Genomic DNA, 12,273 nt, shown 5'->3' on the forward strand with positions numbered 1-12,273 from the left:
TCAAGTTTGGAAGTCAGATTGTGACTAAATTTTGGCTTCCGGTCTTCGTTCAAGTCTGGGTGTAAGTAAAAAATTGGATGTAATCTCATTTCCCGGCTTCGGTTTTCATAGTATTATCTATACTTATCAAATCGGATCAACTTAAATCGCTGATCGTAGAAATCTGAAACTTGGTAGGTGTATTTTGTATGACGTAATCATCCGATAAGAAAGGATTTTCGGAAATTCTACCCCTGAGGGGATGATAAACGGGGGGAAAGTTTGTATAGGACAACGTGATTTCTTGGTCCAATCTAGTTCAAATTTTTCCCTATAAAATATTATTATAAGGGCCACGCCGCACTCTGTCTGACCCTCTTTCTATCTCTCTTATGTGACGCAACTGGGGTTTGAATCCATAGCATCAACAAACAACAAACTCGGTTCATGAGCCTTCGCCAAGATTTGAGCAAGGGATTTCAAACTAAGACTTGAGTTATGAGCTTAAGTCAAGGCTTGGGCAAAGGTTGAAAAATCAAAACTTGATTTATTAATCAAATGTTTTTATGGTATAGTTTGAGTGAAGGTCTTGCAAACCAAGTGATAAGTAAAAGACCAAGTAAAAGCCAGTGATACCTAAACTTCTATTAACGAAGTCCTGTATTTCGTTGAAGCATGATGTTTAAAATTTGGCATTTTTTGCTTGAGTAACTTAAATTTTTAAATTATTATCTTACTCTAAGTGAATGTATGAGAAGCTCTTTTTCCAGTAGATTTTTTTCAAAAGGAAGGATATAAGGTATGATAACCTTGTGTTTTTTACATATTTTATTATTTAAGGTAGTACCTACACGAAAGTGATATTCCAAGAATTTCTCAAAACTCAGAATATAAAATATTTAATTCATAATACACTTGCTGTTAAAATTAGAAGATGATTTACCATGCCATACATGAGATATTAGCAATTAAAAGTGACGCAATTTGTACGTGTACATGGGAGAAGTGTATAAAAATACACAAATTTACAAATATTATATTTATTTACCAATGAATGACGTCCACCATCTCTATGAAAAACTAATATAATGTAGAATACTATATTTAGAAAATATATAAATAAAAATAAAAATTATTTACCATATAGTTTCGATAAAAAACTTAAATAAATAACTCGTTTTAGCGATGATTTTTGTGGAAAAGATATGAAGACTAATGTTAAAGGCATATGTCATAGTGTGTGTGCTTATATGTATACTAGAATCAGTAGTGAGGAACTACAGTCTTGTCAAAATAATATATGGTATATGTATAATAGTCATAGCACAGTTAATGCACTGAATGATAGTATTAGTCCAAAACTTTTTGACTGGACGGTCGCGGAGGAACTACCTTAATAAGAACATTTGAAGAAAATTCTATGCAATTCTTTAGTGGCAGTTAAGATGAAATAACTCACAAAAATTCAATGAATTACGGTATTATTAAAAATTAATCTCAGACAATATTCAAATATAAAGTAAATAAAACTACAAAATTCATTAAAAAGCATAATAAACAAAACCAAATTATAATTTTTAAAATCATTATAAAGTGTGTTATTATAAGTACAAAGTAAACTCGATGTAGGGTATTTAGTTAATAAAATATAATAGCGACGATCGTGATTATATTTAAAGAAAACTGATTCACAAGTTCGACCCACTCTTAACGGAATGTGTTGTTTGGTGTGTGCAAATTCAAGAACAGTACTACTAACTCTCTTATCATTATTTTCATTGTTTTTGTTTTTAAAATACAAAAGGTATCACAACATCCCCAAGGAAAAGAACAACGCGAATAACAGAAGGGAATCAAATATGTTGCTAGAGATTTGAAACGGTTGAAATTATTTTGTCTTTTTTTTTCTCTTTTTTTATTGCAGAATGAAATTATATTGAGTGATACATATGGGATAAGTTTATTTTTCTTCTGGTATTGAGTTTTGAAAGCTGTTGTAAATTATTTTCCAAAAAAGTTTTGATTATTTTGTTGTCGAATCTGTTTCCTTACAGATATTTTAAACAATTTATTATTTCGTGATGTCTTTTGTTTTGAAATCGAAGGCCATGACTGAGGGATTTGCTCTACGAATATTTCTAACGTATAAGTGCGAATATAACTCCGAAATTTGAATGAGTAACTCTTAGTGGCTAAGATAAGGTATAATATCATACTTACATGATTTATGCATTCGAAATATTGTGAAAAAAAAAAAAAACTGAAGACCTTGGCTCTACGATTTCTGGGGATGTATACGTTGTTTTATTATAATAAATACTCATAATTTCGTTTTAGAATGCAAAAAAGGTTGAGCTGATTTTTGGACAATTGCAGGAGTATGATAGGTAACCAGTTACAAATATTCACATTACCTTCCCCGCTTGCTTGAAGCCATTTGGGTACCCTTTACTTTACGGTCTTTCCAAAGTTTTTTAAGATAAGAAATATTGAAACATGAAATATTTCCTAGTGCATGTTTGCCACTTTATGGCATCGCAGATCTTATATCGCATGTATAAAAATGTCATCTTTATACCATGTATATGAAATATATCAAGGTATACTAAGTTTAGTTCCAAGTTAGTAACGTTTAAAAATATTGATTCTATGATTAAAATTTTGGTATAGTTCATAAAATTACCTTAATAGCCCATTTTCGGTTGTCTGTCTGTCTGTCCGTCTGTCATCACGATAAATCAAAAAGGAAAAAAATATCAATTTGTAATTTTTTTAGCGTGCTCAGGTCGTAAAAAGTGAGGTCGAGTTCGTAAATGAGCAACATAGGCCAATTGGGTCTTGGGTTGATCTTGTAAACCGTTAGAGACAGACCAAAAGTTTAAATATAAGAAATGTTCCTTATAAAAAATAAACAACTTCTGTTTGAAACATTTTTTCAAAATCATCACTGTTTACCCACGAGGGCGCAAATTAGATTCAAATATTGTATACTATGTATTATATGGGAATTTCAGCCATGTGTGTGTGACATGTATAGCTGGTTATATCTCTTTACTGATGACGTGAAAAACAAACGATTCCGTAATCAACACTGTCAATACATTGCATTTCAAGCATTAACTTAGTCAATTGATTGTTTTTACTTGTTTTATTTAAATACTCTCAAGCTTTTTTACTAAAATTTTACTTTTTAGATATTTGGCATTTAAAAGTTGAGTGAGAGCTTTTAAGGAAAATAATTTTTTTGGATAATCAAAATATGCTAAAATATAATGAACTTGATTTCTTAAACTATTTAGCCAGCATTAACTGTCGATATAACGACCTATGTGATCTTTCTGAGAGGGTCGCAGAATCATGAAAGCAGGATGCCTAAAATTTGAAGAAAAAAAAACTTACTTAAAGCACCGAGAAAAACTTCAGACTTAAGATTGAGGTTTAAGTGCGAGTGATCAAGTAAAGATACCTGGGAAGTTTCGAACTGGAAATTTTACTGACACTCCTTATATCTTTATTTATATGATAGAAATATATAAAAAGAAATAGCGATATAAAAGTATAGAGCACCATAGTAAGTAAATATAAAGGACGAAAAATAAAGAAGTCCAAATAGAAATAAATGGAGTTGTACAGATGATAAATTCAGAGAGGGCTTCGGGGCGTTCAAGTTTCACATCAAATATTCATTTTATATACTCCACTCACATCTTAACTCTTCTATATCATAAAAATCTTCATTACGCCCGTTTTGTTTTCGGTAAAATAAATATTTCAAACTAAAAATTGTAAACAAACAGTTTTCATCTTTTTTTTCTACTCGTTGTTGTCGTAAAGTTTTACCTCATTGTGTTCTATTATTGTTGTTATTTTTTCCCCATTTTTATGTATTTTTAGTGATATTTTCCACGAAAAATAGACATATGGCACTGTATCGAAGTTTTGACGGGGAAGGGTGTGGGTGTGTAGTAAATCCATTTTATATTCATTAGAATACAATTTATGGGTAGGTACTTACATTTGGATAACTTTTGTTTAAGGATGTCCAGGGCAGTTTTGGATAAAAGACTAAATTTCTTTTTTATGAAGCTGGAGTAAGACTAAATCAATTCTAAAATTTTGAGAGGGGGGGAGGGTGATTATTTATATAAATAAATGACTTTAAAAGTAGGCATATTTAACATTTATCTTATGGGAAAACGGTAGATGAATGATATATTTTCATTGATTTCTCCGAAACTAGTCGTGGGAAATTAAAAAGGAAAAAATATTTAAATTAAAGTTAAAACCTTAGTAAATTATTGAAAACAAACAAAGCTTCTTGTCCCGATTAATTAAGGATGCACGGTAGTGTGGACACAAATTCAAAAATATAAATAACCAATTTTGATGGTGAATTATGTTATAACTTGAGAAGACGAAAAGTAAGAATAAAAAAAATATTTCGATATCAGGAATAATTTCAGAATATCGAAAATTAAATATTATTTTTAATAATTAAGCTTTCAATATTTCAAAAACCAAGGCAGATGTCGAAAAATTTTATTGTTATTTTTCGTCTACATTCATGAAGTTATAACAAAATTCATCATCAAAGTTGAAAATAAGGTACAAATACTACTCTTACTTTCTTAAGTGAATTGCAATTCGGTGCCTACATATTTAGGGTTGTTTATTTGGCAGAACTTCATACAAGTGGCGGCAAATTTCAACAATATCGATGTATACTTAAATTGAATTTTTAGCACCTCAACAACACAATTCGAGGTTTTTGATGCTTAAAGCACTTCGACTGTCTCTCCAAATTGAGCTAGATATTTGAAAATCTGTATTTAAGTTTAGTAATTGTTAAAGAAATTCCTTTTATGAGTGTCAATCTACCAGCATCTTCTCTCATTTATATGTCGAAAAATCATGGTTTTTCTTTTTATTAGTAAGGGTTTTCCCACTTCCAAAGCTCCCCCAAATTGAACTGATAGTGAAAATTTATCTTAGAAATGAATTTATGTTAAGGAAGTGCTTTTTGATAATGTGGACATATCGGTTCCTTCAAACAAGGGTTTGAAGGAACCCTTGTTTGCCTTCTAATAGCCTTCTGAAATGAAACTTTTAAGTGTTTCATTGCTTTTGAACACATGATATATTTACTTTAAGGAAATATATCATGTGTTCAAAAGCAATGAAACACTTAAAAGTTTCATTTCAGAAGGCTATATTAAAGAATACGAAGCATCTAATGAAGGGGAAATAAGACCGTAGTGATGGAGCTTTGTCGATCACGATTTTTTTTAAATTTAAATATGGAGTTATTTGGATATGGATTTTTTATTTCATTTTTTGTTTTTTAAATATATTTTTATTGTGTTGTTGAAAATTCAAATATTTTTATACTCTTTACCCGTTTGAATTTTATTGTTTGAATTATTATTTATGAAATATTTATTCGCTTGCTTTTGGAAATTATTATTTTTTTGAGTTATTGACGTAATATAGTACCTTCACGAAATCCTACAAACCGCATCATGCCAAAAATTATTTAATTGCTATTATAAGTTTTTATATGTTTTCAATTATTTTAAATGAAAGTTTTTATTTTTTTATTACTTCCTTTTTATTCTTAACTTTAGGGTCAAATGTGACCCCATGCGAATACTTGATTTTCTTAATACGTCTAATTAAGAGTTGGCGTGAAATCCTTTTTCTAAAAAAAGTTTCTACGGTAGGTAGAACTTGTTAAATTGATTAAGATTGGCCACTAATAATGAGAAATTCCTTATTTACATGTAACTGTTTCTGGGGAGGGGAAGGGATGTACAAAAATTGGACCAATATGGTTTCTAACACATCCGCAATATCTGTAAGCTTTTCTGATCAAGAATCAATGGATAATATGCGGTCCTCGAACTTTGCACACTCAATTTTATCTAGCGCCTGCTCTAGATATGATGAATTGGACTCGTATAATAGCTTCGAGCATTCATTTGTTTAAAAAGTTCAATTTTCACGTGTTGTTCAACATAGCTTTTAATTTATACTTCCTCAAAGTAATCAATCCCGTTTTAAATATTTTAGTGTTCTGGAATAAATTAATTAACTTAGTGACAAAGATGGAGAACATCGGGTGTTACAGTTATTAAAATTTGAATAACACGAAATATAATAATATTCATTATTTTAATCTAAATAAGGCTATCATTGTGTAATAAATAACATCAAGACGATAATTGCAAATCAATTAAATCAAATTATAAAAATTATTCGATAAATACTAATATTCACACATAAATATATATAATATTAGTTAATTATAATTTTTAAAATGCATATATTATCATCATATAGTGACATAATAGTAGTAATTAACTTTGCAACCCGCAGCGTTCAATTTAAATTTTAAATAAATGTTATTATTAATGCTTTTTAGAAATAAAATACAAAAAAACCTACATGACTATATTTTTTTAATTAACAAAAACAGTTGATGTGTATGTTATATTTTATATACAGTGTGAGGCGTAAGTGGATATGCAGTTGTAAAAAGTTTTAGCCTTTTTTGTATTAGTTATCTATTCGCATCGTGCGTGAGTTTTATTGGAGGCGTTTCCATGATAACGCTACACTACTTTAATTATGGAATTGTATGGATGCATTTATAATTGTATGGATTGCATTTATGACTTACATTGAAAATTTAATATTATTGTCTCACAAATATAAATAAATAATTATGATATGTAATTTACTTTTGAAAAATAATATTTGTGCAATTTGATTTCTTATTTTCACAATTTGTAATGCATTAAGTTTAATTAATTAGTGTTTTCAATAACTTTACATGTAAAGAACTGCAAATTAGTCATAACAGCCTTCTTTATCTCCAAAATTTTTCACTGGAAGCGCTGGAATCGATTTTATTGTCCCTATCATGACTACGCATACAACGAATTTGTAAAATGTCTTAGTTTTATCAATTTGTAAATTATCTGGATTTGATTTTCATGATGAACGAATTGGTTAGTGCATATTTTGATTGTGGTTTTTGTATAAAATTGTGAAAATCAATAAAAATATTGACTACAAACTAAATCAATTTTATACAAACAACACAATCAAAATATGCACTTATATATACATATAAGCAACTAAATTCAGATAGTTTAAAAATCCATAGAACCGAGACACTTTATTACAAATAAAAACATTGCTATTTATTACTGTATATCTACTTACGCCCCACTGTGCATTTGTTCTTTTGATAATATAAAATGGATGAGTGGAATATAGAGCTGATATAACGTACGTATAAACCCACTCATGTTTTAAAATAGTTAATATTGATTTTTAGTATTCAGCGCATTTAAAAATGGAACACCAGGTACGATAATAAGAAACTGATAACATCGACATTTAAGGATTCAAGAAATTTTTCACATTACTATCTGAGGAAATACACAATTAATTAAAGTTAAAACAACATTGCTACCCTTGCTTATTTTAAACGCCAATGTGCCCCCAAGGAAACACTGACCACTCACCATTACCATTTCATCACATTTCATATTTAATAATTGTTTTTATTTGTTACAGAATTTATTGCTGGCGCACGGGGACGCCGGTACAAGCGACGACAGTGGCCGTGCTTCGGAAAGGTTAACGGGATCTTCCGTCGCACCTAGAGACCCCGACAGTTCCAGGGATCGACTGAGCGATGTAAGTTTTTTTTATTTATTTTAATCCAATGAAGCATTATATTTAATTTCCTTGCACTTTTTAATTTTACTTTCAATACGATGATAAATGTTTACAGACAAAATTAAGCATTGAAAGAAAAGTTAAAATAATGGCAACTTCATCCCAAAGTTGGCCGTTTCATATTGAAATAAAGCAAAATTCTTTCAAACAATTTCCTAATGATTGGAATAAGTACAGCTTAATATATGTATTTACAATAGAATGGGATTGAATTTAAAATATGAATTCATAGGTACAAAATCACAGAAGTTAATTATTACTTCTTGGAAAGATATTGATTTTAGTTTCAAGTCATACGATTGCTTAAAATGTGTGGTTGTCTCAACTTCATGAAGATTGCTGTTACTAATTTACAGAGAATTTGAAATAAACTTATTGATCATTTTTATAATAACCAATCGAAATTCCAGTTGGTACAGTGTTGGATTTAAAACACTATAATCAATAGTAATCCGTAGGTCGCAGGTGCATGTCCGTGCCGAAGAAAATCTAAATTTTTTTAAATAAACCAAATTTGTATTCCAAAAATAGGAACATAACCTAAGTTGTCCCGGTCTGCTCATGCGGTTGTGTCAATCACATCACAACTTTGTTATAATATTTATAAGTGATAGAACCAATTAAAAAAAGATTTTTGAAAACTATGTTGCATTTTAAAACAACAATATATTACTTTCATACAAACAACTCATGCGATTGTGTCAATTTCACCACTCTACCCCGTACGGTAGTTGTCACATATTTGCTCTCACGACGAGGTTGAGACAAGCTCATATCGGTTGATATTAAGCCTTTTTTTTCTGTGTACGACCGCATAAAATATTTTTATTATTTCATTTAGTAATCATAAATCAGTAAAAAAATAACGTAACGAACTTGAATAACTATAAAAAAAAATGCGATAATTATCATGATAATATAACAAAAACCACAAAAATTTAATAATGTTTAATAAAATAAAATATTATTATTTTTATTATGAATAGAAACAACCTAAATAATAAATAATAATATTTATATCAATAAATTGTTAGACATATTTTATTGATATAATTTCTTTATTGCGTGACATCTGACGTAATATCGTTATGTGTTAACGTTTTTACGGTGGTAACACAAAAACCAACGAACGTGTGTACTACTGTGTCATGTAAAAAGTATTAACGCGTTGTTATATATGTTTTTCTAATATGCTTTTCTGTTTCTCTTTTTTTTACACAGGCAAGTAGTCGCTGTAGCTCTGGAAAAGGATATATCGTAAGTATTTCAATTTTTTTTTACTACTTTACTGTTTACTTTTATTATATGAGAATGTATGTATATCTTCAATGTTTTTGTATGTGTCCTTTGTGCGTGTCAGGTCTACTTTAATGAAACCACACAGAAAATATTATTCGCATTTTAACTTGGAAAACATGTTTTCTTTTTTTTTTCATTTTCATTTTTTTTATTCTTGCTAGTGCTCTTTCAAAGGAAATGTTTTTCATTGATTTTTTTATTATTGAACTTTTCTGTGTATGAGCTTTTTCTTTTGATCTAATTATATTTTATGATCCTCTTTCGTATTTTTAATGTCATTAAACGTAGACATTTTGAAGGTCTAAACGAAGTTTACCCGATCAATCTCAAACTGAGATTGAGAGACGTAAATGATATTAGTCAAAATTAGTAATGAACACTAAGGCTAAAACAACCATACTTGCTCAGTTGGTTTACGCGTGACCAATTCCGTTCGCGGTATGCCTAGGGTAGGGAGATCGATCCCGCTGTCATAACAAAAATTATTTAAATTAATAATTGTGATGGAGTGGTGTAGTGAATGTTAAATGCATGTAAGATTTACACTCAGTCTCTCAAAATAACTGAGAAGCTGATAAATGACATTATCAGCGAAATAGGTAGTAAAACACATATGGTATCACAAGCTCTATAGCGTTAGTGTCGTTCTTGCACAACCAATATAACCTAGGGTAACCTAATAACTTAAGGCAAAACAAAACTTGCAAGGGCAAATTATCCCTAAGGCAAAATAAACACGTGCCTAACGGTGCAGAAGGTGCATGTGAAAATTTATATTATTTTTTATGCAAATAATTAATTATTTCTTTATGCAAAAACTATTGAAAGGATTGTATATAGCTGGAAGCCCACATTTTTCTCGAAATTTTCACGCGATCGGTCATCACGGTGGTAAAATCGCAGGGTGGTGCTAGTTATTAAATAAATACAAGAAGTTAAAATTTATTATATATGGCCGGTACAAAATCGTCGATGAGTTTTTTGCTTACAGCGCTCTGGAAATTTGATCTGCCTCTGAAATTTGACTGTCATTAGCTTACATACTTAAACATTTACCTTCATGATTTTGCTCTTACACTTCGATCTTATCAGACTATTTGGCATGTTTGTTTTAAAAACTTTTTCTTGTGAGTTTAGCATCTTTCTAACATTAATCTTTGTCCTGTAAGATACACTTGAAAGACCAAGACTTAAATGTTTCTTTATTCTTATCAAACCTGTTTAGGAGAATCGATCTAAAAAGTTGAATCGTTTAGGGAACCTACAATAATTACCCTCTTGTCATGTTTTCGACATTTAGGAACTCGAAACTGTCATTATATTTCTGGTAAATGCTAAGAAACATTACAAATTGATTGTACAGATCCTATCTGAATTTTTGATTTTCATATTTACAAATGAAAAAGAAAAATCTATTTTTATCTATTATAGCCATATTATTTTTTAAGTTAGTCTTTTAATACTTCAGACGGAATCACCAGAAGTGAAGATTTATTCTTGAAAGAATATGTCCTTTTAAATAAATCAAAAATAGGTATTATTCGAACCATGAAGACCGTTTATTAGAATTAAAACGTATAAAAAAATAAATAAAAAGCCACATGAAATGAAATAAATAAACAAATAACATCCACAGGATAATACAAAGTTAATAATTTTCCGGTGAAAAAGTCGGAAATGTAATCAATAACTTTAGGCACCTTACAAAAATCTACTTTAGTGTGTTTAGTGTGACGCGAACAATAAACACATAACACATATAAAACAAAAGCTTTCTTATATATTTCTTGGTATCCTTTTTTAACTTTCTGATAGAAAGTTTTTCTTATGTCACCTCAAAAATCAATACAAAATGGATGATGATGATCTGTGACGAAAATTCCTAATAATGATTGTTATTTTGAGACTTAAATGACCCCTGTTCTATCGATCACTTGACTGACCGCAGGCTGTGTGTGTACACAATAACCAATAACTACTACTATAACCAATTCTCAAATTATCAGCTTTTGTAAATTCAACGAACTTTTTTTTGGTCTGGCTCTTCCATTATATCATTGCCTGTAGTATTTTTATTTAGAGAATTTCTCGTTTAGTATTACTAAACGTGAAAATTGTATCATAAACAAAGATTAGAAATTATTTTAGTTTAATTTTTAAAATGATAATTTCCTTTCTCAGATTCTGCGAAAAAAAAATTTAATTATAAAGGTCATACCTACCACGATTTGTTTTTTAAACTGCTCTCTGCTGTGTGAAGAATTGTTTTTTAAAAGCATTTTCACACATTTTCCTGTCAAATCGTAGTGGTAGTATAACTTTTCTTATATTTTTTTTATGAGAGTGTGTAGTTGTAAACGTAACTAGATTCGGGGAAAACTTTTGATTTATACATTTTTATTTTCGAGGTAAACAAAAAAAAAAAAAAGATTTACATCAATTTAACATGTTTTCCATTCTCTTTTTATTATTCTTTTATTTATGTTTTTTTTTCTCTTCCCTACATTGAGTTATTTGAAGAAAATTGAGATAAATTTTTATTTTTCCAACCCCAGTTTTGTTTAAATTTACCTTCATTCTTTGTAGTAATAATAAACGATCATAAAATGCGAAAAATATAGCGTTAATTATTTAGATGATTAAAAAGCCGCACACGTCGTCATTTTTAAATTATCTTAATTTTTTATTTTGTAAAGAAAAGGTACAATTTTTATTTTTTTATTTACAAAAAGCCTCATCAAATCATATTTCCTATGAAGGCAATGCCACAGGTATACAGAAAGATATACCTCCCGGGAAGATCGAGAATTTTTATAGAATATGATTGGCCGAGTATTATTTGAAAATGGGAAATATAAAATGTTGGAAACTACCAATAATAAAACGGGTTTTTGTATTTTGAGGGGTTTAAATTACCTTTATAACAAAATATTTATTCAAATCATTTTTTGATTTAACCAATACGAAGGTGTTCGAAATTTAATGTTTCTATGTTTGAAACTATAATTTGATAAAAATAACCTTAAAAACGCGAAGAAACTGTACACTATATGAGTACTTCCACAGATAACCCGAATAAAAACGTATTCTTTACAACATGATTTTATTGGCTAAATGACTGTAAATGTTTTGTGTTCTAAAGAGAAAAAAAAACCCTATTGAAATAAACCAACCAATCAATTGTTTGAAATAAATGAAGATAATAATACGATATACACTAATGTTGTTCTATAAACTCCGGAATCC

At 29.2% G+C, this 12,273-nt stretch overlaps 1 protein-coding gene across 5 annotated transcripts in view; it reads left to right on the top strand.

The window, feature by feature from the left end:
- Positions 1-12,273, top strand: part of LOC123291610 (fibrosin-1-like protein) — a 396,899-nt gene that overhangs the window by 123,188 nt on the left and 261,438 nt on the right. For all 5 annotated transcript variants that reach the window (XM_044871954.1, XM_044871955.1, XM_044871957.1 and 2 more), the window contains 2 exons: positions 7,564-7,686; positions 8,950-8,985. In XM_044871954.1, coding sequence (XP_044727889.1) covers positions 7,564-7,686; positions 8,950-8,985 — 159 coding nt within the window. The remainder of the gene's footprint in view (positions 1-7,563; positions 7,687-8,949; positions 8,986-12,273) is intronic.

This window comes from Chrysoperla carnea, chromosome 2, assembly GCF_905475395.1.
Source record: "Chrysoperla carnea chromosome 2, inChrCarn1.1, whole genome shotgun sequence".
Lineage (NCBI taxonomy): Eukaryota > Metazoa > Arthropoda > Insecta > Neuroptera > Chrysopidae > Chrysoperla > Chrysoperla carnea.